This window comes from Hyla sarda, chromosome 8 (genome assembly GCF_029499605.1).
Source record: "Hyla sarda isolate aHylSar1 chromosome 8, aHylSar1.hap1, whole genome shotgun sequence".
NCBI lineage: Eukaryota > Metazoa > Chordata > Amphibia > Anura > Hylidae > Hyla > Hyla sarda.
This window is the reverse complement of record NC_079196.1, coordinates 190965520-190993296: the sequence shown is the minus strand read 5'-3', so window position 1 is coordinate 190993296 and position 27777 is coordinate 190965520. Positions and strand designations below refer to the sequence as shown.

Below are 27777 nucleotides of genomic sequence, written 5' to 3'. Positions count from 1 at the left end.
GTTAGAGAATACGCAGCAGCAAATACGCAGCAAAATACGCCAGGTGGGAACGTACCCTAAAAGCTACAGCTCATTGTGCAAAAAACAAACTTTAATACAGTTCCGTAGGTGCAAAAATAAAAAAAGTTATAGGGCTGAGAACATTCTTTTTCAAGATTTCAAATTTTTTTTTTTTTTTACCATAAAACAAAACAAAAATTATTCAAGTTTGGTATCATTGGAATCGTACTGACCCATAGAATAAAGATAGCATGTCAGATTTACCGTATGTTGAACTATGAAAAAAATTCTCGTCCTACAAAATTGTGCAATTCCTTATTTTTTTTTTTTCATTTTGTCCTACATATCATTTTTTTCTGGCTTCATAATACATTGTATGAGATCAGTGTATCAGTGGAAAGTGCAACTCGTCACGTAGAAAATAAGCCCTAAAACAACTTTGTCAGTCAAAAAATAAAAAAGTTATGGGTCTTTTTGCTGGGCCATAAAGGGGTTAATTAAATGTCTCATCAGTGCGGGATATCAGCCCTGTATTACTAGATGACAGTAGATGACAACCAGCAATGAAGAAAACAATTATTGGTAAAATGATAAACTGCGTTCATGATGAAATTCTCTACTGCGGAATCTGCTATTCCCACCACCGCGGCCACACAGAAGGTTTTGACTCATAGGAGCTATTTTCTACAGAAATGATCCATCTGAGCATAAACATCACCCGGCATTCTTCACATGCACTTAAATGGCTACTGAACATTACAGATGCTTTGCAGACCTAATATGCACTGAGGTAAAATGCCTCCATGTGGTTCTTTTGTTATCGCAGTCACGACTCAAGGGAAACTGCCCCTTTTTTAGGTTCAAATAGTCACGAATTGTCAGGTAACTTTTCCAATGTGGTGATTTACTTACCTTGTTACATCCAGAGTGAATTTCTCTCCCCATTACCAGAGAGCAGTGCGGGGCTCAGATCCTGGAGGGAATATACTATGGCCCTCATTTACTATTCTAAACCCGACTTCTTTTGTCGGTTTTTTTTGTCGCATCTTTGTCTGCGCCATGTCGCAGACATCGTGCGCCAGTCTGCAACACGATGCAACATTTTTTCCCGACGGACCCGATGTGGATTCTCCCAAACCCGAAAAAGGGACGTAACCCGACATTTCTGAGCTTTCCCACGTATTTATAAAGGTTTCCAACCCGAATTTGTTGAATTGTTGTGGATTTTTTCCCGACAACTCAGAGGAGTTGGAAACCAAAACCAACAAAACCCACGTGCGACAAACAGGATGCGACATAATAGTAAATACCAGGGGAAAAAAGCAGTTGGGTAAGAAAGCAAGATAGACTTACAACCCGATTTTCTAAGTGAATGATGGCCTATATGTACAACCTATGCAGCTAGGGGGCTCATTACTAAGCTAAAATAAGAACAGTGCCCCCTACTGTCTGGTAGCTCACATGTAGGGGGCTCCACATTTATGACTCACAATTGCTGTGGGAGAATGTCTGGAGAACCTTTAAAGGGGTACTCTGCCCCTAGACATCTTATCCCCTATCCAAAGGATAGGGGATAAGATGTCAGATCGCCGGGATCCCGCTGCTGGGGACCCCGGGGATCGCTGCTGCGGCACCCCGCTATCATTACTGCACAGAGCGAGATCGCTCTGCACGTAATGACGGGCAATACAGGGGCCGGAGCATCGTTACGTCACGGCTCCGCCCCTCGTGACGTCACGGCCCGCCCCGTCAATACAAGTCTATGGGAAGGGGGCATGGCGGTCGTCACGCCCCCTGCCATAGACTTGCATTAAGGGGATGGGCCGTGATGTCATGAGGGGCGGAGTCATGACGTCACGCTGCTCCGGCCCCTGTATCGCCCATCATTACGCACAGAGTGAACTCGCTCTGTGCTGTAATGATAGCGGGGTGCCGCAGCGGCGATCCCCGGGGTCCCCAGCAGCGGGACCGCGGCGATCTAACATTTTATCCCCTATCCTTTGGATAGGGGATAAGATGCCAGGGGCGGAGTACCCCTTTAATGGTGGTCTATAGCTAACACCTCATGGTTATCAAAGTAGCAGTTGGAAACAAGTGGCCCTTATACTAGGGCTGGGCGGTATGACCAAATGTGTGTATCACGGTATTTTAAGCGCTTCCACGGTATATAATGGTATTTCCTAGACCCTCCCCCCCCCCCCCCCCAATATTAATTATCAGCCCACATCCCCATCGGGGTAAATACTCACATATGACCTGCAAGCGCTGCCCTCCTCGTCCTGTTTGTTGCGGCCGCCGGCGCTGGCACTCTATACTGTGCAGTATCCCTATGCCCGGGCTGCAAAAGGTAAACAAAATAAACTTTAACGCACGTTCCTATGTAGGCCTTACGCTGGGGACGGGAACGTCGGAGATATGTCAGCCTATCACCGGCCGCAGCGATGTTCCGCCTCGGCCGGTGATAGGCTGAGCCCACTGTCCTGTAAGAAGGCGGAACATCGCTGCGGCCGGTGATAGACTGACGGCTGTCCGACATTCCCGTCCCCAGGAAACAAGTTAGGCCGGTACCGGACCAATGGGAGGTGAGTTAAAGTTTATTTTGTTTATTTTTTGCAGCCCGGGCATAGGGATACAGCACAGTATAGAGCAGTGGACTGGGAGTTGTAGTTTTGCAACATCTGGAGGTCCACAGATTGGACACCACTGGTATAGAGTGTCAGTGCCGGTGGCCGCAACAAACAGGACGAGGAGGGCAGCGCATGTGGGTGACATGTGAGTAGTACCCTGATGGGGACAGTGCTGGGCTAATAATTAATCGGGGGGGGGGGGGGGGGCAGAACAGCGCTTCCAGGTCACATAGAATCAGTTCCCCGATGTGGGGACAGCGCAGCGCTGGGCTAATAATTAGTTGAGGGGGGGGGGGGGGGGGGCAGAACAGCGCTTCCAGGTCACATAGGATTCGTTCCTCGATGTGGGGACAGCGCAGCGCTGGGCTAATAATTAGTTGGGGGGGGGGGGGCAGAACAGCGCTTCCAGGTCACATAGGATTCGTTCCCCGATGTGGGGACAGCGCAGCGCTGGGCTAATAATTAGTTGGGGGGGCAGAACAGCGCTTCCAGGTCACATAGGATTCGTTCCCCGATGTGGGGACAGCGCAGCGCTGGGCTAATAATTAGTTGGGGGGGGGGGGGCAGAACAGCGCTTCCAGGTCACATAGGATTCGTTCCCCGATGTGGGGACAGCGCAGCGCTGGGCTGATTCATTCATTTCCGAGGGGGAGGGGCCAAATCGGTATTGCGGTATGGGTTCAAATTCATATCGTGCAGCACACAAATTTCGGTATTTGGTATGAACCGGTATACCGCCCAGCCCTACCTTATACTGTTCTTTTAGAAGGGCCCTGTTTTACATATCTGACAGCAGGGAGAAGATAAACCAATGTCTGTTTCCAAGGGCAACCAGTAAAATTTGTACACATATATAGAAGTATATACAGTGGGTATGGTAAGTATTGAACACATCACAATTTTTCCCACTAATAAATGTCCTTGGCTCTTGGACAACTCTTCTGATTATTCTTTTCTAATCCTTTGTCTGCCACAATTTTCAGTCCGTGTCAAAAATCTGACATGCGGAGAAAATGACCCAGTCACTGGTTGACTACGATCAGGTCCGCAGCCCCATAAAAGTTAATGGGTCCGTACTTGTCCATGCACAGATACGATTTTAGCCGATTTGAGCTTCCAAAATCGTATCCGTGCAGCGGACACTCAAATAGTGATGTCGAGCGAGACTTAGTGGGAAAAATTGTGACGTGTTCAATCCTTATTTCACCCACTGTATATGGGATATAATAGAAGATGGGCTCCACCTAAAGTCCATATAGTTTTATTGAGTTGTATTTTTTCTGTTAAAGGTATTTTCTGGGTATTTTACATTGCTGGCCTCTCCACAAGATAGGCTCTCAGGGGTTTGATCAGTAAGGTACACCTGGTAACCTTACCAATCAGTGGCTCTGTTCATTGGGTAGTGGTGGTTCTGGGTAACTACAGTGCAGCTCCCATTCTCTCCAATGGGAGTAGGGTTGCAGTAACCCAGCCCCAACACTACACAATGAATGGAGCTTTGCGCTTCTTGCCATTCCCTTGTGTATATGTTAGAGTTATAAAGCTGTTCAGTGGAGAAGCCAAGTGTTCGCTGGCTGCCAGTCAGAGTTTGCTGTGAAGAGGCCATCACTTTAAAATGCTGGAGAACCCCTTTAATTTATTCAATTTGTCTTTGAGTTGTCTCTAGAATACCTCTTTAAATCTAATTTTATAGCCAGCAAATATTCCTAGAAAGATAATAGCAAGAGACCGTATGACTTGATAAATACAGTAGTTAGTTGTACCAATACGGAGACTGGACCGGCATCCATATTGGTAGTTTCCTTACTTCGCCAATGCTATATAACTAGAAAATGACAAAAAAATAGTTTTAACAACCTTACAGGATGATTCAAGAACATCAAACACCTTCATTTTGTAGAGAGCCACAATACAGTATCCATAGATTTCCATATCGCTGAACTCTACCTTCATGTACTTTCATTTTCATACAGTTGGTTACTAAATTAATGGCTCCAGCAGATGCCGTATCTAATCATCCCCACTAGGGAATAACAGCCCCATTATTTGGTGCCATATAGAGCATCGTATAGCAGCACATGAAGTACCTAGTAGGCTATACTTTGGCAATTAAGGGGTTTGTATGTAACGCTCTATGACTGAAGCAAGAAGAATTAGTTCATTTTCCTTGAGGACAAATGCCAGAAAGATACAGTGATATCCAGTTTAAAGGGGTATTTCGGGCAAAAATATTTTATCCCCTATCCAAAGGATAGGGGATAAGATGTCTGATCGCGGGGAGCCCGCTGCTGAGACCCCTCACGATCTCCCTGAAGCACCCGCATTCTATGCGGGTGCTGAATCTCTAGTTTTGGAAACCTCCAGAAAACACCACGCCCCCTCCATTCATGTCTATGTGAGGGAGTGTGACGGCAGTCACGCCCCCTCCCATAGACATGATTGGAGGGGGCGTGGCATGACGTCACGCCCCCAGTCCAGGAAACCCAGAGATTTCCGAAACTAGAGACTCAGTCCCCCGCATAGAATGCGGGAGCTGCAGGGAGATTGCGGGGGTCTCAGCAGCGGGCCAGACTCAGGATCAGACATCTTATCCCCTATCCTTTGAATAGGAGATAAAAGTTTTTTGGCCGGAATACCCCTTTAATTATATTGGGCAGACAGGTAACATACACGTATAGGGAAAAGGAATAAAATAATGGTTTTCTTCTGAGAAGTTAGTAGCATCCTGGTGAAAAAAGAATTTTATATTTAATCTTTAAGATCTTCATTCTAGTCTTGTGTGAAATGAGAGGTTCTGCCCTTTTGTCAGCTTGGATACCTTTTGCATTCTTCACTCGGTCGTCCATGCCAAGAACATGAAAATAATATTTCTCTCTGATGTTTTTCCTCAGGTTATTCCAAAGGACTACAAGACGATGACTGCCCTGGCAAAAGCCATCTCCAAAAATGTACTCTTTGCCCACCTTGACGACAACGAGAGAAGGTACGAGGTCACCGGGGTTCATTGTAGAGAAGCTGGCGGTGAGGGGTCTAGAGTTATTGTGTGCGTCTTAGAGGACACGAAGCTCAGTGTAAATGGGAAAATCACAAAGAACATAGTAAAGATGATGGATTTCTTGCTATGTCTGGCTGAAGAATAACTGCTGGAAAAATAGATATGATACATTTCACCTTTCTGCTGATGAATTTTTTTATATTAATAGTAGAAGAAATGATTGATATATGAGGAGTATGGCAAATTCCTGAAAACCTCACGCACTGTCATGTCACACCCGAGAAGTTACTGTAAGAAATTCCAACTCACAAGCATATCCGCCCGTTGTTGTAAACACGACTGACAGGGGGAAATGTCCCAAAATATTACAAGGGGGGGGGGGGGGGGTCACAGTATGTAAGGTCAGACTGTAGGAGTCATGAGACAGTGCAGTACAGAACCCACACACCAACAGGATGACACAAACATAAGGATTGCTAAGGAAGTGAAGTTCAACTGTCTTTAACCCGAGGCCCGGCTCGTACATCTGTGTCCACTGTATGTCCTTTCATGTGTATAGGATGGCGACAGCCCCAGAGTGATGGTTTTCACAGGCTGCCTTTAATGACTGAATGAGAACTCAGCAGTGACCTGCATGACCGAGACTGACCAACTAGAAGCCAACAGTTATGGACTGTCTGGTAAAGAGGACTATTGTTTTTCACTCCATCCTGAGATTCCTCATAAAGTCTATAAAACTTTTACTGTTGGCTCCTGGGGTATATTTGCGGTCTGATGTGGAGTCAGTCCTCAAAGCTATGTGACCGCTGTGTGACAATTTAACTGCAGCATTTCCTCGCCTGTGAAATTTCATCACTTGCTGGTAATAAAGAACATGGTATCGGTCAGACGTTCACTTCTTCATGGGTCCTGAATTCCTCATTGTTCTAGAAGATGGACAGTGGGGGATGAACATGATGGTGTTTGATGCAGTCAGTATTAGGGTAGTACATCTGTATTTGGTCTTGTATAATTATAACTTTATTAGTTTTCCTGGAGTATAGCATTCACGGTCCAGACTTCTGAACTTCCTATCAGGTTGCCGGGTAAAAGACTGCAAATCCCTTGGCTCATTAGCCTTATCTCTTGACCAAAGTGGTTACAAAGAATGAGGGGTATGTATGTAGGCTTTTACATAGTTTTTTTTTTTTACTGTGTTTTGTCGCTATTTCCTTTATATGTTACTTTTTGCCGCAAACAGTTGCGCCAAATGGTTTAGAACATTATTACTGATTTGACGGTGTTAGTCGTGATTTCAGTTAAAATCATACATTGGTTTGGAATTCGTTATTTGCGACTTTTCGATTTGGCGCACATGTTTGCGCAAATACCTTCATTAAGGTGCAGATCCACACCAAAAATAAAATGAAAGAGAAAATAACTACAACAATAGAATGTTGAACATTTAAATAGTAAAAACCAAAAAGTGGAAAAAGGACCCTGAACAATAAAAGAAGCAACCTGGTCTGGATTAATATCCCCCCTAATGGACAAATTAAAAACAGCAAAAAAGGCCCTGGCTGTGCCAGTTCTGCCTGGACTTCTGGGACAGGAGCCTGTGCCTTTTGTAGGGCTGCATTTGTGCCAAAATTACAAACTTGTGTGCGACAATTGATAATTTTGGCGCAACTGCGCTCCATTTGACGCAAACAAAACAAAACATAAAAGCACACATTGCAATACCATTATTGATACATACCCCCCAATGTCTCTAGCTCTGGAGGACCTGTCCCATCCAGCATTACCACTGACAGATTGCTTTTTGATTTAAATAGACACTGTGTAATGCAGCAGTTTACCTGTGGTGGCGCTGAAGGGATATCAGACACTTAAGGGTCTATTCACACGGCAGAATTTCCGCTTGTGGAATTCCACCTTTAAATTAAAGCCCATAGACTTCTATGGGATTCCGCACTCCCATTCACACTTCTGAATTTCTGAAATTCAGAAGTATGAATGGGAGACCGTGTATCTCCAAAAGGATATAGATACTCTAGAGAGAGTTCAGAGAAGATACTAAACCAGTACATGGATTGCAGGATAAAACTTAAGGTTAAAGGACCTTAACATGTATAGAAGAAAGAAGAGACAGAGGGGATATTATAGAGACTTTTAAATACATAAAGGGAATCAACATGGTAAAGGAGGAGAGCATATTTAAAAGAAGAAAAACTACCACAAGAGGGCATAGTTATCAATTAGAGGGGCAAAGGTTTTAAAGTAACATCAGGAAGTATTACTTTACTGAGAGAGTAGTGGATGCATGGAATAGCCTTCCTGCAGAAGTGGTCGCTGCAAATACAGTGAAGGAGTTTAACCATGCATGGAATAAGCATAAGGCTATCCTTCATATAAAATAGGGCCAGGGACTATTCATAGTATTCAGAATATTGGGCAGACTGGATGGGCCAAATGGTTCTTATCTGCCGACACATTCTATGTTTCTATGGAGTGCGGAATCCCATAAAAGTTGATGGGCTTTAACCCCTTAACGACCAAGGACGCATATTTAGGTCCTTGGCCGGCTCCCGCGATATAACGCGGGGTCACGCGGTGACCCCGCGTCATATCGGGTCGGTCCCGGCATGTATCTGATGCCGGGACCCGGGGCTAATAGCGCGACAGCGATAGCGGTGCCGCACGCTATTAACCCTTTAGACGCGGCATTCAAAGTTGAACGCTGCGTCTAAACCGAAAGTGAAAGCTACCGGGCTGCTCAGCGGGGCTGATCGGGACTGTCCCGATCAGCTGGGCACATGAGCGGAGGTCCTCTTACCTGCCTCCGGTGTGTTCCCTTGGCGATTGATTGCTCCAAGCCTGGCTTTGCAGTGAACAGTGCTGGCAATCAGTGTGTGCAGTGCTATAGGTCCCTATGGGAGCTATAACACTGCAAAAAAAAAAAGGGTAAAAAAAAAAGTTAATAAATGTGATTTAACCCTTTCCTTAATAAAAGTTCAAATCACCCCCCTTCCCCTTTTCCCATAAAAAAAATGTAAATAAATATAAACATATGTGGTATCGCCGCGTGCGTAAATGTCTGAACTATAAAAATATATAATTTATTAAACTGCACAGTCAATGGCGTACGCGCAAAAAAATTCCAAAGTCCAAAATAACGTATTTTTGGTCCCTTTTAATATCATGAAAAAATGAATAAAAAGTGATCAAAAAGTCCAATCAATACAAAAATGGTACCGCTAAAAACGTCAGATCACGGCACAAAAAATGAGTCATCATATTTTTTACAGAAGTACGACAAAATCAAACCTATATAAGTAGGGTATTATTTTAATTGCATGGACCTACAGAATAAAGATAAGGTGTCATTTTTACGGAAAAATGTACTGCGTAGAAACGGAAGCCCCCAAAATTTACAAAATGGCGTGTATTCTTCAATTTCGTCGCACATTGATTTTATTTTCCGTTTCGCCATAGATTTTTGGGTAAAATAACTGATGTCACTGAAAAGTAGAATTGGTGGCGCAAAAAATAAGCCATCATATGGATTTTTAGGTGCAAAATTTAAAGGGTTATGATTTTTAAAAGCGAAAAAAAAAATGAAAGTGCAAAAACGGAAAAACCCGTGGTCCTTAAGTCGTTAATTTAAAGGCGAAATTCCTGTTCTAGGCTATGTTCACAAGGCAGAATTACTTAGCGGAATTCTACATGACATTCTGAATGAAAATTCTGCGTGAAATTATAGCCAATACACTTGGGATTCCACTGTCCCATTCACACAGCAGAATTGCTGCTCCAGAATTTCGGCTGCAGGAATTCCATTGAAGTGAATTAAGTAAATTAATTCACTTCAATAGAATTTATGGAAATGATGCCATGTAAACATAGCCTTACAGGTTACCACAAAGATCACAGATTATCCCTTGGGGTCATCAGGGGGAAGCATTGTTATCAGTTTATAGTCAAGAGACTGTCTAAGGGTATGTTCATCGTACTCAAGTAATTCCACTTGCTTGTTCTGCTCTAATTCAGTCTTGAATGAAAGCTCCATTGACTTTAATAATCTTTCCACCGCTCTGTTCACACTGAGGAATTTTCGCAAGCAGATCTCCGACGTTGAATTCTATTCCGCCAGAAGATTGAACATGTTCATTCTTCTGGCGGATTCTGCGCATAAAAGCCCATTGAACTCAATGGGACTTTATTTTACCTGACAAACTAGCAGATTTGCAGAATTTCCTCAGTGTGTACATTCCCTAAAGTGTAAAACCCTTTAAAGGCTCTTGTCATTTAAATTGCTTTACTGTTTTTTACTGCTTTACTGTTTATTTATCATATTTTATGATGCCATGCCAGGGCCCACCTCCATATTTGTAGCATAATAATTGCATACGTTGCACTCATTCACATACTGCAGCCATCAGCAGAGTCAGTTTTCAGATGCTTAAAGGGGTACTCCGGTGAAAAACTTTTTTTTTTTTTTAATGAACTGGTGCCAGAAAGTAAAACAGATTTGTAAATTACTTCTATTAAAAAATCTTAATCCTTTCAGTATTTATTAGCAGCTGAATACTACGGAGGAAATTCTTGTTGTGTTGTCCACAGTGCTCCCTGCTGACACCTGATGCCCGTATCAGGAACTGTCCAGAGCAGGAGAAAATCCCCATAGCAAACCTATGCTGCTCTGGACAGTTCCTAACATGGACAGAGGTGTCAGCAGAGAGCACTGTGAACAAGACAAAAAAGAAATTCAAAAAGTAAAGAATTTCCTCTGTAGCATACAGCTGCTAAAAAGTACTAAAAGGATTAAGATTTCTGGCACCAGTTCATTAAAAAAAAAAAAAAAGTTTTCCACCCGAGTACCCCTTTAACCTGTTGGGGACGAAGGGCGTATGCATACGCCCTTGCGTCCTGGTACTTAAGGACGAAGGGCGTATCCATACGCCCGTGGGAATTTCGGCCCCCGCCGCGCGGGCACCCCGTGCAAATTCCCAGGGGGGTCATTAGACCCCCCATGTCGGCGATCGACGCAAATCGCAAGTGAATTCACACTTGCGATTTGCGCCGATTCCGAGTCATTACGGGTCTATGGTGACCCGGTGACCCGGAATAGAAGGGGGATCGCGGGTGTCTAAGACACCCACGATCCCCCTAAAGCGATAGGAGTGAGGTGGCAGAGTTGCCACCCCTCCTATCTCTGCTATTGGTGGTCTAGACTTGACCACCAATAGCAGATCTGGGGCGGAGGGGTTTACTTTCGTTTTCCCCGTCCTGCCCTCCCACAATAGGCGGGGCAGAACGGGGAAAACGAAGAGGAGCGGCGCCAAAGTCCACTTACCCCTCCAGAGGCAGCGGAGCGACGGGGATCGGCGGCGGCGACGGAGATCTGCGGCGGCGTGCGGCAGAAGAGGACGGCTCCCGGATGCGACGGAAGCCGGTGAGTAGTTGCCTAGCAACATCTAGAGGGCTACAGTCTAAGACCACTATAGTGGTCTCTAGACTGTAGCCCTCCAGATGTTGCAAAACTACAACTCCCAGCATGCCCAGACAGCTGTTTGCTGTGTGGGCATGCTGGAATTTGTAGTTTTGCAACAGCTGGAGGTCTGCAGTTTAGAGACCACTGCACAGTGATCTCTATACTGCCCTCTAGATCTTGCAAAACTACAACTCCTAGCATGCCCACACAGGCTGTTTGCTGTCTGGGCATGCTGGGAGTTGTAGTTTTGCAACATCTGAAGGTCCACAGTTTGGAGATCACTGTTCAGTGGTCTCTAAATTGTAGCACTCCAGATGTTGCAAAACTACAAATTCCAGCATGCCCACACAGAAAACAGCTGTCTCGGCATGCTGGGAGTTGTAGTTGCGTACCTCCAGCTGTTGCATAACTACATCTCCCAGCATGCCCTTCTGTGATCAGACATGCTGGGAATTGTAGTTTTGCAACAGCTGGAGGCACACTGGTTGGAAAATACTGAGTTAGGTAACAGAACCCAACTCAGTATTTTCCAACCAGTGTACCTTCAGCTGTTGCAAAACTACAACTCCCAGCATGTACTGACAGACCGTGCATGCTGGGAGTTGTAGTTTTGAAACAGCTGGAGGTTTGCCCCCCCCCCCCCCATGTGAACGTACAGGGTACATTCACATGGGCGGGTTTACAGCAAGTTTCCTGCTTCAAGTATGAGCTGCGGCAAATGTTTCGCCGCAGCGCAAATTCCTAGCGAGAAACTCACCGTAACCCGCCAGTGTGAATGTACCCTAAAAACACTACACTATACTAACACCTAATAAAGAGTAAAACACTACATAAACACCCCCTTACACTGTCCCCCCCAATAAAAATGAAAAACGTATTGTACAGCAGTGTTTCCAAAACGGAGACTCCAGCTGTTGCAAAACAACAACTCCCAGCATTTCCGGACAGCCACTGACTGCCCAGGCATGCTGGGAGTTTAGCAACAGCTGGAGGCACCCTGTTTGGGAATCACTGGCGTAGAATACCCCTATGTCCACCCCTATGCAATCCCTAATTTAGTCCTCAAATGCGCATGGTGCTCTCTCACTTTGGAGCCCTGTCGTATTTCAAGGAAACAGTTTAGGGACACATATGGGGTATTTCCGGACTCGGGAGAAATTGCACTACAAATTTTGGGGGGCTTTTTCTCCTTTTACCCCTTATGAAAAGGAAAAGTTGGGGTCTACACCAGCCTGTTAGTGTAAAAAAAAAAAAAATTTACACTAACATGCTGGTGTTGCTCTTTACTTTTTATTTTCACAAGAGGTAAAAGGAAAAAAAGACCCCCAAAATTTGTAACGCAATTTCTCCTGAGTACGGACATACCCCATATATGGGCGTAAAATGCTCTGTGGACGCACAACAAGGCTCAGGAGTGAGAGCGCACCATGTACATTTGAGGCCTAAATTGGTGATTTGCACAGGGGTGGCTGATTTTACAGCGGTTCTGACATAAATGCAAAAAAATAAATACCCACATGTGACCCCATTTTGGAAACTACACCCCTCACGGAATGTAATAAGGGGTACAGTGAGCATTTACGCCCCACAGGGGTCTGACAGATTTTTGGAACAGTGGTACGTGAAAATGAAAAATTTAATTTTTTTGTTTGCACAGCCCACTGTTCCAAAGATCTGTCAAACGCCAGTGGGGTGTAAATGCTCACTGTACCCCTTATTACATTCCGTGAGGGGTGTAGTTTCCAAAATGGGGTCACATGTGGGGGGGTCCACTGTTCTGGTACCACGGGGGGGCTTTGGAAATGCACATGGCCCCCGACTTCCATTCCAAACAAATTATCTCTCTAAAAGCTCAATGGCGCTCCTTCTCTTCTGAGCATTGAAGTTCGCTCGCAGTGCACTTGACGTCCAAACATGGGATATTTCCATACTCAGAAGAAATGGGGTTACACATTTTGGGGGGCATTTTCTCCTATTACCCTTTGTAAAAAAGTAAAATTTGGGGAAAAACCAGCATTTTAGTGGAAATTTTTTTTTTTTTCATTTACACATCCGACTTTAACAAAAAGTTGTCAAACACCTGTGGGGTGTTAAGGCTCACCGTACCCCTTGTTACGTTCCTTGAGGGGTGTCGTTTCCATAATAGTGTGCAATGTGGTTTTTTTTGCTGTCCTGGCACCATAGGGGCTTCCTAAATGGGACATGCCCCCCAAAAACCATTTCAGAAAAACTCACTCTCCTAAATCCCATTGTTGCTCCTTCGCTTCTGAGCCCTCTAGTGCACCCGCCGAACACTTGACATCCACATATGAGGTATTTTCTTACTCGAGAGAAATTGGGTTACAAATTTTAAGAGGATTTTTTTCCTTTTACCCCTTGTAAAAATTCAAAAACTGGGTCTACAAGAACATGCCAGTGTAAAAAATGAAGATTTTGAATTTTCTCCTTCACTTTGCTGCTATTCCTGTGAAACACCTAAAGGGTTAAAACGCTGACTGAATGTCATTTTGAATACTTTAAGGGGTGTAGTTTTTATAATGGGGTCATTTATGGGGTATTTCTAACCAGATTCCGATTTTGAAAATTTTGCGAAAAATTGGAAAATTGTTGCTGAACTTTGAAGCCCTCTGGTGTCTTCCAAAAGTAAAAACTCATCAATTTTATGATGCAAACATAAAGTAGACATATTGTATATGTGAATCAATATATAATTTATTTGGAATATCCATATTCCTTATAAGCAGAGAGCTTCAAAGTTAGAAAAATGCAAAATTTTCAAATTTTTCATGAAATTTTTAAATTTTTCACCAAGAAAGGATGCAAGTATCGCCGAAAATTTACCACTAACATAAAGAAGAATATGTCACGAAAAAACAATCTCGGAATCAAATTTATAAGTAAAAGCATTCCAGAGTTATTAATGCTTAAAGTGACAGTGGTCAGATTTGCAAAAAATGCTCCCGTCCTTAGGGTCATAATGGGCTCCGTCCCCAAGGGGTTAAGGTCATTGCTATAGCCTTACCCAATTCATTACTTATTGCCACCTCTAGCAAAAATGACAATAAACGCCCGTCGTCAGCATATCATATTTTCATATTTGGAAGCCATGCCTAATATAAACCTGTATGTCCTGCCGCAGGGCACATCATATCTGTGGAACTAGTTTGTGCTTCTAACGAGATTCAGTACATCACTCCAATAAGCAATTAAGAGAGGGCAATCCCACATGTGTACCAGATGTGCCTCCAACCTACCACACCGTGGACATACAGAGTCAAACCGAACTGCAATTCTATGTAGGAATACCGGGGTCTTATATACCCTGTGAAGGAAAAATAACTGAGATAATCTATTAGACTCCGACAGTGACAGAAACGGAGTAAGCGCCAGCACCGTATACCATTCCTCATCAGTCAAGCCACCAATATTTCTCTCCCACTTACTATGAACCGTCAAAGGGAACCGCTCATGGTAAAAACTTAGCAACTCCCTATACAGCCACAATATGATCCTGGCCGACTCCCTCTTCGTAACCACCGGGTCTAGAACCTTACTGAAGTGAATGAACAGTGGATGTGACCTACACTGCGTCTCATACACATGGCGTAGCTGTATCACTAAAATTAAAAATACGGCTAAGCAAACTCCTCCTTCAAGATCCCCAAAAGACAGAACCACACCCTGAACTGACAGTTGGTCCAGATCACAAAGTCCCCTCCTCTCCCAAAATCCAATGTCCACAAAAGAAAAAAATAACAGAGAAGCCCGGGTTATGCCTTGTTTGCGACCCCAAAGCTTGCACAGGAGATGAGTAGTGGGAGAGGAGTCAGGAGGTCTAGGAGGGGCCCTAATCTCCAATATGTGCAGTGGCACTCTACCCCCATGCTTAGCCATGAACAGTCTACCCGTAGGACACAGTGTTTGAGTAGTTGCCCACCCCCGAATTTGAAGCAGCTGCGAGGCAATAAAATATAGCCAAGGGTTTGGAAGAGCGAGGCCTCCCGAAAATTTCCATCTTTGCAGTATCTCAAGTCTAATCCTGGCTGACCCACCTCCCCAGACCAATTGCCTGAAAAGACGTTGTATCCTCTGAAAGTTTTGCAAACAATATAACAGTTGAGGCATGAGTACTATTTTAGCTAAATTAGTCCGGCCTACTACAGAAATCGGAAGCTTACACCAGACTGCCACCTTCAGAGAGCTCCTACCCAAGAGAGGGGTCAGGTAAGGGGGAACAAAATCATGCAGAGAGGGAGTAAAATAAATGTCTAAATATTTAAAACTAGTGACCACTTGTATATTAGAAACCACAAACTGAGGGATGTCAAGCAAAGGATCAAGAGGCATAAGCACAGACTTGTTCCAATTAATAGACCAGAAAAAGAACTAAAAGCCGTTATGAGAGACATGACAGGAGCCAATGATCAGGCCGTATCACCTAGAAACAACAGCATGTCATCCGCATAGAGCGCCACCCTCTCCTTAATGGATCCATAACCCACCATGTCCGCAGAGGACCGCAAACAACATGCCAACAGTTCAATAGCTTGGGCGAAGAGCAGAGGCGACAGGGGCCATGTCAAACGCCTTGGCAGCGTCCAGTGAAAAAATCGATCGAGCTCCTGAGTCATCTGCAAGTTCAAGTATACTCTTTGAATATTATCCACCATAGATTTACCAGGCTTAAAGCCAGTCGGATCCCCATGAACTAAAGACAAGACAACCCTTGCCAACCTGTTAGCGAGTACCTGAGCCAGCAGCTTTACATCAGCACACAATAGAGAGATCGGCCTGTAAGAGCCTGCACACAATGGGTCTTTACCAGGCTTTGGAAGAAGTACTACAATAGCCTCCATCATGGAGCAGGGCAGTGAGCCCTCCAATACCGCTGTCTCGACCAACAGCAGCAGCTGTGGCAAATGTACCCCGATAATTTCTTATACCTCACTCGGAAGGCCATCTTGGCCCGAAGATTTCTCATTAGCAGCGTCCTTCAAGGCCAATTCCAGTTCCTCCAGAGAGATGGGCGAGTCCAGCTCGTTCCTCTGCTCTGGAGAAAGGAAGGGCAGGGACGCTCTACCCACTTATTCCGCCAGATCAACCTCAGAACAAACAGTCTTGGATGAGTATGCCTCCCTATAGTAATCTAGCATCACTTCCATATTAGCACGATCCTCAGTAACCCCCCTTCCCCGATCATCCCTCAAGCAGCCAATGTACGACACCCCTTGTCGAGTACGAGCAATAGAGGCCAACAGCTTACCAGTACCTTCACCACATTCAAAATATCTATGCTTAGTAAAGAACCGTTTATGTTCTACAGCAATTTTCCAAGTACAGAGTATAAGCATTCTGTGCCCGCAACCAGATATCCTCCGCCACAGGGGAAGGAGCCAAAAGATCCTCACACTCAGCTCCCACAACCGCTTGCCGCAACTTTTCTCCCTTCTCCCTGGTAAAAGATTTGTGTATACTAATGTCCCGTATGAATAGGCCACGGAGGAATGCCTTAAGGGAATCCCAAACCATGGAGACCAAAGCCGAACCATCATTAAGGACAATATAATTCCTAAGTTCCACACAAACAATGTCAGCTGTAGTCAGCAATTGTAGCCAAAATGGGTTCAGTCTCCACATCGGGCACACCCCACCGGCATCCCCAGCTAGATGAAGCTTAGTCGCATAGGGGAATGATCGCATAGGGGAATGATCAGAAAGACCTCTAGCCAAGTATTCAACTTCCCGACCCAAGCCATCCATAGCAACATCCCCAACTGCCATATCAATTATGGAAAGAGTCACGTGCGTGGCCAAGTAACAGGAATATTGTTCAACGGTGGGGTTGCGATGGCGCCACAGATCCAACAAATTAACCTCACTTAACAGTTTAGCAAGTCCAGTGGTCCTAGAGGGGGGGGGCCTGTAGTCCCCAAAACCTGTCTAAGGAAGCATCTAGAACCTTATTGAAGTCACAACAAATAAGCAGAGGCGCCACAGGAAATCCAGAAATGATAGATAGAATGCGATGCACCACAACACCACTATACGGAGGGGGGAGATATAAACGTTCAATAATGAGCATTCGGTGGGACACTTTACACAGAAGGCAAATAAATCGACCATCCGGATCAACACTAGAAGAGACAGTCTGAAACGGAATAGATTTGGGAGCCAGTATACTAACACCTCTAGCATGAGAGGAGAAAGTAGAGTGAAAAGAGTGTGCAACCCAAGCTCTATGGAGGACCGCAGTAGTGTCTACGGTCAGTTGGGTCTCAGTATAGCAGGGTGGAAGTGTCTCACCAAATTAAAAACTGTATAACGTTTAGACACATCTCCCAGCCCCCTAACATTCCACCCCACAAAGTTAAATACCGCCATCATGGATGGAAAACCATAAAAGAACAACAAGGCCACCACATTCTCAGAGGAGGCCAATAGCCCACCATAATAAAGCATGAATGCCCACACATCCTAGGAGGAGGTCAACAAACACAATCACAGTTTCCAAATGCACATAACAGAGAAAGAGGGAGCAAGAGATGTAAAACACAACAAACAAACACCCCACAACAAAAAACAGACTCAGCCACACAGATCGCCATGACATGCGGCTCCAAGGGGCACTAATATGCTCATACCAGCCATCCAAACCCTTCGATACAAACAGAATCAGCCAGTCTCCACCATACACAGGCGAAACATAGGGATAGACCAGAGTGCAAGCATACAGCAAAAACCTAAGTAACCAGCTAAGCATAAATCAAGCACACCGTGAGCACACTCCTGCAATTAAGCAATGAATAATGTATCCCACAAGAAAATACAGCATGAGAACCCTACCCGTGACCCCCCCCCAAGAATGAAGAATAGGAAATTATCAGCAATACTGTACTCATAACAATAATCTTGCCCCATCACTTGAAAATGAAAAGAAGCAAACCATATGAATCACAGGGGCCACATTACAACAACACCAGCCACAATGCAGTGAGAATGAGAGGCAGGAATATCAGTTCAGTCTGGATAGGGACCTGGGGAGCCCCTACGAGCCCTCTGACGTAGCTGAGATTCATCCAGCCAGTGGACAGCAGCATCCACACCCTCTAAGAAATTAGTGGTCCCCATGGCTACCACACGGTGTCTTGCAGGATACAGCATAGAGTACTGGACATCCAAGGAGCGCAGATGCTTTTTGACATCAATAAATGAGGCAGATTTCTTCTTCATCTCTGCCAAGAAGTCCGGGAAGCAGGAAAGAACATGGTCGCTCACTCTAGACAGCCGAAGGGCAAAGTCCCTGTCCGGATAGTGGAGGAGCCTTACCAGCATAGACTGGGTGGGCTCCCAGGGGGGAACGGTCTAGTAGGAACCGGATGGGCCCGTTCAACAGCAAAGAGAGGGGTCAGATTGTCAGAACCAAACACATCCTTGAGCCAGGTTTCCATAAATCCTTTTCTGGAAGCCCTACAATATGCACATTATTGCGGCGTAATCTATTTTCGAGGTCATCCGCTTTAGCTTTGAGCAAAGCAATGTCCTGGCTATGTCTGGTAGTATCCCGCACCAAAGGAACCACAAAATCATCCACCTCACTTATTCTGCCCTCCACAGCGGAGGTATGACCAATTACTCTTTGCAGGTCATGGCGGATAAGAGAAATATAAAACTGTACAGTTCCCACCTGAGCAGTCTATTGAGAGAGAGTCATGTTGTACCGCTGTATCTCAGCAAAGACAGTGGCTAGAGTGGGTTCAGCAGGAGGCCGAGGTGAAGTGGCAGCTGCCGCGGCAGAAAGTGCGGGTGGAGTACAGGGCAAAGATATGTGAGAATCCGCAACATAGGCCTGCAGAAATGCGTCATAGTCCCAATGTCAGCCATGGTGAGAGGGGCACCTCTACAGTTAGGGGAATCTGGCAAAGCAAACCTCTCCAATTTCACCGCCACCTCCTTTTGCATAGCCAGCCTACTCCGCAACCCTTGTTGAGAGGTTCCAGCGCTGTCTTTATCCTTTTTCCTCCTATTAGAAGCCACAAACGGAGATATAAGAGCCCCAGTGAACGTAGCTGGATGTGTCCCAGAAAGCATGGGGAGTAGCAGGGAGATGGAGTATCGCCACAGTCCAGCAAATAGGGGGGTATACAGCCTTTCAGGCCCCGACTGAGCACCACCAGGACTTCAGAGGGTACAGCAGAGTCCAAGTATAATTTAGAGCAGCAGTGTCCAGTATAGGGGACGGAGACAGAAGCAGCCCCCAGCAAAAGGGAAGGCCCCAGCACACAAGTCACGCAGCAGGCCTGAATATAGCATCCCCCAGCGATGGAGAGCAGTCCCAAAACTTGTACAGAGGGGGTAAGGGGATGATTTGGCACAAGGAACAGGGGGAATAAGATGGCACAGGGTCGACAACCCACATTCTGGACCATGCGGGTCTATTCTTTGGCTTTTCTTTTGTTCTTCCTTTTTCACATATATTCCCTTTATTTTATGTTAATCCAGTGTCTTCTTTTTGAAGTCTGTTTATGTAAAATATCGATTCTCTTGTCATTCTACTCTGAAGAATAGAATTCGATTTGTGACCTCTCCTCAGGAGTCTTCCCTCAGAGAGGAAAACCACAAACAAAAACAAAAAAAAGTATAGTAAAGTATGTTTTCTTTATTATGTGTGAGAATTCTCTTAAAAAACCCAGCAGACTTTGACACACACTGCTCTCAGCGGTTTTGGATATATGTTTTTGTTACTTTACATTCATTTGTATACTGTTTTTCTTTTTTTCTTTATGCTGTACTTGTTTGAAACTTTTTTTTCTCTAAAATAAACAATAAAAAAAAAAAGATGGCACAGGGTATAAAAGGGGGGAAGAAATGATGCAGGGGGATAAGGGGATATTAAAATACACTGGGAGATTCTACTGTAATATTGCTTTTTATCATGTTTTTGTCACGATGCCGGCTGGCAGGTAGTGGATCCCCTGTGCCAGAGAGGGATGGCGAGGACCGCGCTAGTGGACCGGTTCTAAGCCACTACAGGTTTTCACCAGAGCCCGCCGCAAAGCGGGATGGTCTTGCTGCGGCGGTAGTGACCAGGTCGTATCCACTAGCAACGGCTTACCTCTCTGGCTGCTGAAGATGCTGAAGATAGGCGCGGTACAATGGAGTAGGCAGAAGCAAGGTCGGACGTAGCAGAAGGTCGGGGGCAGGCGGCAAGGATCGTAGTCAGGGGCAACGGCAGGAGGTCAGGAACACGGACTAGGAACAGACTAGGGAACGCTTTCACTAGGCACTAAGGCAACAAGATCCGGCAAGGAAGTGCAAGGGAGGAGACTAGATATAGCCAGGGAACAGGTGGGAACCAATTAAGCTAATTGGGCCAGGCACCAATCATTGGTGCACTGGCCCTTTAAGTCTCAGGGAGCTGGCGCGCGCGCGCCCTAGAGAGCGGAGCCGCGCGCGCCAGCACATGACAGCAGGAGACGGGAACGGGTAAGTGACCTGGGATGCGATTCGCGAGCGGGCGCGTCCCGCTGTGCGAATCGCATCCCCAACGGCCATGACAGGGCAGCGCTCCCGGTCAGCGGGACCGACCGGGGCGCTGCGGAGAGAGAGACGCCGTACGCGCTCCGGGGAGGAGCGGGGACCCGGAGCGCTAGGCGTAACAGTACCCCCCCCCTTAGGTCTCCCCCTCTTCTTGGGGCCAAAGAACCTGAGGAAAAAAAATTCAATTTTTCCGTGATGAGGTCCGATGCAAATTAGGAGGGGTTCTGTGTGGAAACGAACGAGACAGTCCAATCTTTTATTGTAACAACAATAGATGTAGAGGGGTCTGGCGAGACTGGTCACAGGAACGTAGAACCTGTTGATGAGAGAGGCCAAAAAAAATTTTCCTGCAGATCCGGAATCCAAGAAGGCCACTGTAGAGAAGGAGAAGGCAGAGGCAGACATCCGCACAGGCACAGTAAGACGTGGAGAAGCAGAGTAGACATCAAGGACTGTCTCACCTTTGTGCGGAGTCAGCGTACGTCTTTCCTGGCGGGGAGGACGGATAGGACAATCTCTTAGGAAGTGTTCGGTACTAGCACAGTACAGGCAGAGGTTCTCCATACGGCATCGTGTCCTCTCTTGAGGTGTCAAGCGAGACCGGTCAACTTGCATAGCCTCCGCGGCGGGAAGCACAGGAACAGATTGCAGAGGACCAGAGGAGAGAGGAGCCGGGGAGAAAAAACGCTTCGTGCGAACAAAGTCCATATCCAGGCGAAGCTCCAGACGCCATCCGGAAGAACGCATGTCAATGCGAGTGGCAAGATGAATGAGTTCATGTAGGTCAGCAGGAGTCTCTCGTGCGGCCAGAACATCTTTAATGTTGCTGGATAGGCCTTTTTTAAAGGTCGCGCAGAGAACCTCGCTATTCCAGGACAACTCGTAAGCAAGAGCACGGAACTGAATGGCGTACTCGCCAACGGAAGAAACACCCTGGGCCAGGTTCAGCAGGGCAATCTCGGCTGAAGAAGCTCGGGCAGGTTCCTCAAAGACACTTCGAATTTCCGAGAAGAAGGAGTGTACAGAGGCAGTGACGGGGTCATTGCGGTCCCAGAGCGGTGCGGCCCATGACAGGGCTTTTCCAGACAGAAGGCTGACTACGAAAGCCACCTTAGACCTTTCAGTAGGAAACTGGTCCGACATCATCTCCAAGTGCTGGGAACATTGCGAAAGAAAGCCACGGCAATACTTAGAGTCCCCATCAAATTTGTCCGGCAAGGACAGGCAGAGGCTAGGAGTGGCCACTCGCTGCGGAGGAGGTGCAGGAGCTGGCGGAGGAGAAGATTGCTGGAGAAGTTGCGACTGAAGTTGGTGCGAAATGGTGGACATTTCCGACAGCTGACGGGTTAGAAGGGCGATCAGTCGGGCTTGCTGGGCGGCCACCGTGGTGAGGTCAGCGACCACTGACAGAGGAACTTCAGCGGGATCCATGGCCGGATCTACTGTCACGATGCCGGCTGGCAGGTAGTGGATCCCCTGTGCCAGAGAGGGATGGCGAGGACCGCGCTAGTGGACCGGTTCTAAGCCACTACAGGTTTTCACCAGAGCCCGCCGCAAAGCGGGATGGTCTTGCTGCGGCGGTAGTGACCAGGTCGTATCCACTAGCAACGGCTTACCTCTCTGGCTGCTGAAGATGCTGAAGATAGGCGCGGTACAATGGAGTAGGCAGAAGCAAGGTCGGACGTAGCAGAAGGTCGGGGGCAGGCGGCAAGGATCGTAGTCAGGGGCAACGGCAGGAGGTCAGGAACACGGACTAGGAACAGACTAGGGAACGCTTTCACTAGGCACTAAGGCAACAAGATCCGGCAAGGAAGTGCAAGGGAGGAGACTAGATATAGCCAGGGAACAGGTGGGAACCAATTAAGCTAATTGGGCCAGGCACCAATCATTGGTGCACTGGCCCTTTAAGTCTCAGGGAGCTGGCGCGCGCGCGCCCTAGAGAGCGGAGCCGCGCGCGCCAGCACATGACAGCAGGAGACGGGAACGGGTAAGTGACCTGGGATGCGATTCGCGAGCGGGCGCGTCCCGCTGTGCGAATCGCATCCCCAACGGCCATGACAGGGCAGCGCTCCCGGTCAGCGGGACCGACCGGGGCGCTGCGGAGAGAGAGACGCCGTACGCGCTCCGGGGAGGAGCGGGGACCCGGAGCGCTAGGCGTAACAGTTTTATAGGTAATTACACTCTGAAGTGAGTACAGAACAGTATTTAGTCATTTAGGAAGAATTTTGAGCCTTTTTCCCAATAAGGGACATCTCTCAATAGCGAACACTTTTTTTATTCCCCTCGTGATTGTCCGCTTTTGGGATTTTCTACTGTACTAGATTCCCATAGGGAATAGGATAGGGGATATGTGTGCTACCTACCACTCTATACAGCAAGGAGAACCAAGGCCCCATTTTGGAAATTGTTGGGGTCCCAGCAGTAGGACTACCACAATCAGACTCGTATCCCCTCTCCTACGTTCTAGATAACCTCTTTAAGTTGACCATTGTTTAGTTGCTCAGGTAGCATTGTATGAAAGTACAGTCCCAGCACGCTAAGTATCCTGAACTTACACAGTGGGGAATAGAAAAAGGGTTGCACATTTCAGCCTTGTGTTTTCGTTTCTGGTCATGTCCTGGACAGGGAGAGGACAGTGCCAACCAATGATCCCCCTTCTACTCCCTGGTGCTTGTATCTACAGGACTCAAGCATTAGACTGGTTTTCCTGCAGTTTTCTTATGTAAACCAAAAAAGTTGCAAGTTCAACTAACTTATAGCCGCAGAAGGCAGTCCAATAATATGAAAATATAGCTTGGAATTTTGTGTCACGCATCAGCGTGTATGCCGGAACACACTCATCATCTTGTCACAGCCAAAAGAATATGGACTCCCACTATGTTTTATGAGCAGAATCTCTGCCCTCCTGAGTAATGTTTAGAGATTAATGGCTTTAATAGGAGATGTCAGCGCTGTTGGCATATATGACAGAGCACGGACGGGAGTGTGTTATTTTACACTTTTATGGCTATTGTTTGCTTTAATTGAAGTGCGGAATGGAATTCTCTATATTTCCTTTACATAAAGCACCTGCCATATTGGTAATGTGAGAACATTCACAGCTGCTGATATTGTCTGCCATGCAGCTCTGGAGATGCTCGGATATACCAGGTAATCATAACATCGGTATTGATTGCCAGCATTTACAGCGCATAATGTGCAGTTAAAGAAGTCCCCGGCTACATTTGTGTTCTGATTGATAATGCTGCATTGCCCACTTTGGGTTCAGTGAGGCCTGGCACGGTGTATTGTGTATTCTACACTTTCTCCATACCCTATAAGTTGTCTCTTGTCTGGTTTCACCTACCCTATTGCGGTTTAAAGGGGTACTCCCGTGAAAAACTTTTTTTTTTTTTAAATCAACTGGTGCCAGAAAGTTATACAGATTTGTAAATTACTTCTATTAAAAAATCTTAATCCTTCCAGTACTTTTTAGGGGCTGTATACTACAGAGGAAATGCTTTACTTTTTATATTTTTTGGATGTCATGACCACAGTGCTCTCTGCTGACCTCTGCTGTCCATTTTAGGAACTGTCCTAGGAGCAGCATATGTTTGCTATGGGGATTTTTTCCTGCTCTGGACAGTTGCTAAAATGGACAGCAGAGGTCAGCAGAGAGCACTGTGGTCATGACATCAGAGAAATCTAAAAAGTAAAGCATTTCCTCTGTAGTATATAGCCCCTAAAAAGTACTGGAAGGGTTAAGATTTTTTAATAGAAGTAATTTACAAATCTGTTTAACTTTCTGGCACCAGTGGATTTAAAGGAGAACTACGGGATTGAAAAATGTATCCCCTATCTTCAGGATAGGGGATAAGTTTCAGATGGCGTGGGGTCCGACCGCTGGGGCCCCCCGCGATCTCCCGTACGGGGGCCCCGGCTCTCTGGTTAGAGAGGGCGTGTTGACCACCGCACGAAGCAGCGGCCGACACGCCCCATCCATACACTGCTATAGGGGAGCCGTAAATTGCTGAAGGCAGCGCTTCGGCTCTCCCATAGCAGTAAATGTATGGCGCGTGTCAGCCAGCGCCTCGTGCGGTGGTCTACACGCGCTCTCCATGCAGAGAGCCGGGGCCCCATACGGGAGATCGTGGGGGGCCCCAGCGGTCGGACCCCCTGCGATCTGAAACTTATCCCCTATCCTTAGGATAGGGGAGAAAATGTTCAATCCCGTAGTTCTACTTTAAGAAAAAAAAAAGTTTTCCACCGGAGTACCCCTTTAAGGTATCCAAACACTATCAATAGCTGTTGGAGGAACATTTATTTGACTGACAGCTTTATTTCCCTATCTCCTCATACACATGAATTTTCTGCATTGCTAAATGTCCATGCATACTGTATAAAGAGAGAAGTGGTGAGCCGCTGCCAGACTCTGGAGGCTTATTTCTCCAAGAATGATAGGGTCTGACAATTTAAAGCGGTGTTCCGGTGGAAAACTTTTTTTTTTTAAATAAACTGATGCCAGAAAGTTAAACAGATTTGTAAATGACTTCTTTAAAAAAAAATATTTACCCTTCCAGTACTTTTTAGCAGCTGTATGCTACAGAGGAAATTCTTTTCTTTTTTAATTTCTTTTTTGTCTAGGCCACAGTGTTCTCTGCTGACCCCATTGTCCATGTCAGGAACTGTCCAGAGTAGCATAGGTTTGCTATAGGGATTTTCTCCTGCTCTGGACAGTTCCTGATACAGGCATCAGGTGTCAGCAGAGAGCACTGTGGACAACACAAAAAAGAAATTCAAAAAGAAAAGAATTTCCTCTGTAGCATACAGCTGCTAAAAAGTACTGGAAGGGAAAAGATTTTTTTAATAGAAGTCATTTACAAATCTGGTTAACTTTCTGGCACCAGTTGATTTAAAAAGAATGTTTTCCACCGGAGTACCCCTGTAAATCCAACATGCCTGACCATTCTCTCCCCCAAATTTCATTTTTTGGGGGAAATTTGAGAGCTCACCATACACTTTAGTCAGACAGCCAGTTTTGCAGCCATGTCAGCAGGTTCAGCAGACATCTGTCTATAAGTGCATGGGGACTTATAATAGTGTGGGATCCTTCATTTAGAACCTTCAGCCACCCAAAAAGGAAAGTACCTGGCATATGTATGCATTATATGGACAGCCCATTGATTTTATTAGAAAGGGAATTATATCTCCTAGGATGGCACTGTAGATTACAATTGGATGATTAAAACAGCGGTCTTTAAACTGCGGACCTCCAGAGGTTGCAAAACTACAACTCCCAGCATGCCCGGACAGCCGTTGGCTGTCCGGGCATGCTGGGAGTTGTAGTTTTGCAGCAGTTTTTCTACAGTTTTCCAACAGCTGGAGGTCCACAGTTTGAAGACCACTGCTGTAGAGTATGCTGTAGAACTTGTGACATTTTTAAAGCATACTGGTGTACAGTATAGGCCCATGTAATGTATTTTGTTTCCATACAAGACCTCACAAGACCTTATATATTATACATTTAACTTTTAGTAGTATATAGCCGATATCGAGAAGCTGGAGCAACGGCTGTAGATTATCAACATATGCAAGCATGTGCTGGGAGATAGTTCCATGAAAACACACTGGATATAGCCTGCAGTCTGTGGTCTCATCTTTCACATGGGAATTGAGCTAGGATTCCCTGCCTCATGCTTACGGTATTTTTTTTTTTTTTTCAGCAGTGAGAAATGCCTGAAGTCAGGAAAAGTTCAACAATTCCTGCTATTCTGCTTTACTGCTGTAAAGCTTTCCTTTGTTACACAAGTCAACTGCAGAACTGAGCTGGGGATTACCAGGAGGGAAAGAATGTGCGCCATAGGGAACATGCATTATACCGTGCTTTCGGAAAGTTTTCAGACCCTTTTACATTTTGGGATGTTGCGGGCTAAAATAAAAAAGGAAAAACTAAAATATTGCAGTGACGTATATATATTCAGACCCATATATATATATATATATATATATATATACACACACAGCCTTCAGTCTTCTTGGGGATGAGGCCACAAGGTTTTACACACCTAGGTTTGGGGACATTCTGCCTTTCTCCTCTGCAGATCCTTTCAAGCTCTTTTAGGTTGGATGGGGACCGTCATTGGAAGCCATTTTCAGATGTCTTCAGAGATGTTACAATAGGTTCAAGTCAGGGGCCTGTCTCGGCCACTCAAGGACATTTACAGAGATGTCCCTAAGCCGCTCATGTGTTGTCTTGACAGTGTGCTTAGGGTCATTGTCTTGTTGGAAGATCAACCAGTCTGAGGTCCAGAGCAGTCTGGATCAGGTTTTAATTAATTATATCTCTGTACAGTACTTTGCTCCATTCAGCTTTACCTCAACTCTGACCTGTCTCCATGTCCTAGCTGCTATAAAACACCCCCATAGCATTATGCTGCCCCCACCATGCTTCACTGTAGGGATGGTATTGAGCAGGGGATGAGCAGTTCCTGGTTTCCTCCAGACATGATGCTGCCCCCACCATCCTTCACGGTAGAGATGGTATTGGGCAGGTGATGGGCAGTGCCTGGTTTCCTCCAGACATGATGCTGCCCCCACCATTCTTCACTGTATGGATGGTATTGGGCAGGTGATGGGCAGTGCCTGGTTACCTCCAGACATGATGCTGCCCCCACCATACTTCACTGCAGAGATGGTATTGGGCAGGTGATGGGCAGTGCCTGGTTTCCTCCAGACATGATGCTGCCCCCACCATGATCACTGTAGGGGTGGTATTGGGCAGGTGATGGGCAGTGCCTGGTTTCCTCCAGACATGATGCTGCCCCCACCATGCTTCACTGTAGGGATGGTATTGGACAGGTAATGGGCAGTGCTCTGTTTCCTCCAGACATGATGCTGCCCCCACCATGATCACTGTAGGGATGGTATTGGACAGGTGATGGGCAGTGCCTGGTTACCTACAGACATGATGCTGCCCCCACCATACTTCACTGTAGAGATGGTATTGGGCAGGTGATGGGCAGTGCCTGGTTTCCTCCAGACATGATGCTGCCCCCACCATGATCACTGTAGGGATAGTATTGGGCTGGTGATGGGCAGTGCCTGGTTTCCTCCAGACATGATGCTGCCCCCACCATTATCACTGTAGGGATGGTATTGGGCAGGTG

The 27777-nt window shown here is 46.1% G+C and overlaps 1 protein-coding gene across 4 annotated transcripts in view; it reads left to right on the top strand.

Annotated features, from left to right (window-relative positions):
* Positions 1 to 27777, top strand: part of PRKAR1B (protein kinase cAMP-dependent type I regulatory subunit beta) — a 286647-nt gene that overhangs the window by 76999 nt on the left and 181871 nt on the right. For all 4 annotated transcript variants that reach the window (XM_056535925.1, XM_056535923.1, XM_056535921.1 and 1 more), the window contains one exon: positions 5519 to 5610. In XM_056535925.1, coding sequence (XP_056391900.1) covers positions 5519 to 5610 — 92 coding nt within the window. The remainder of the gene's footprint in view (positions 1 to 5518; positions 5611 to 27777) is intronic.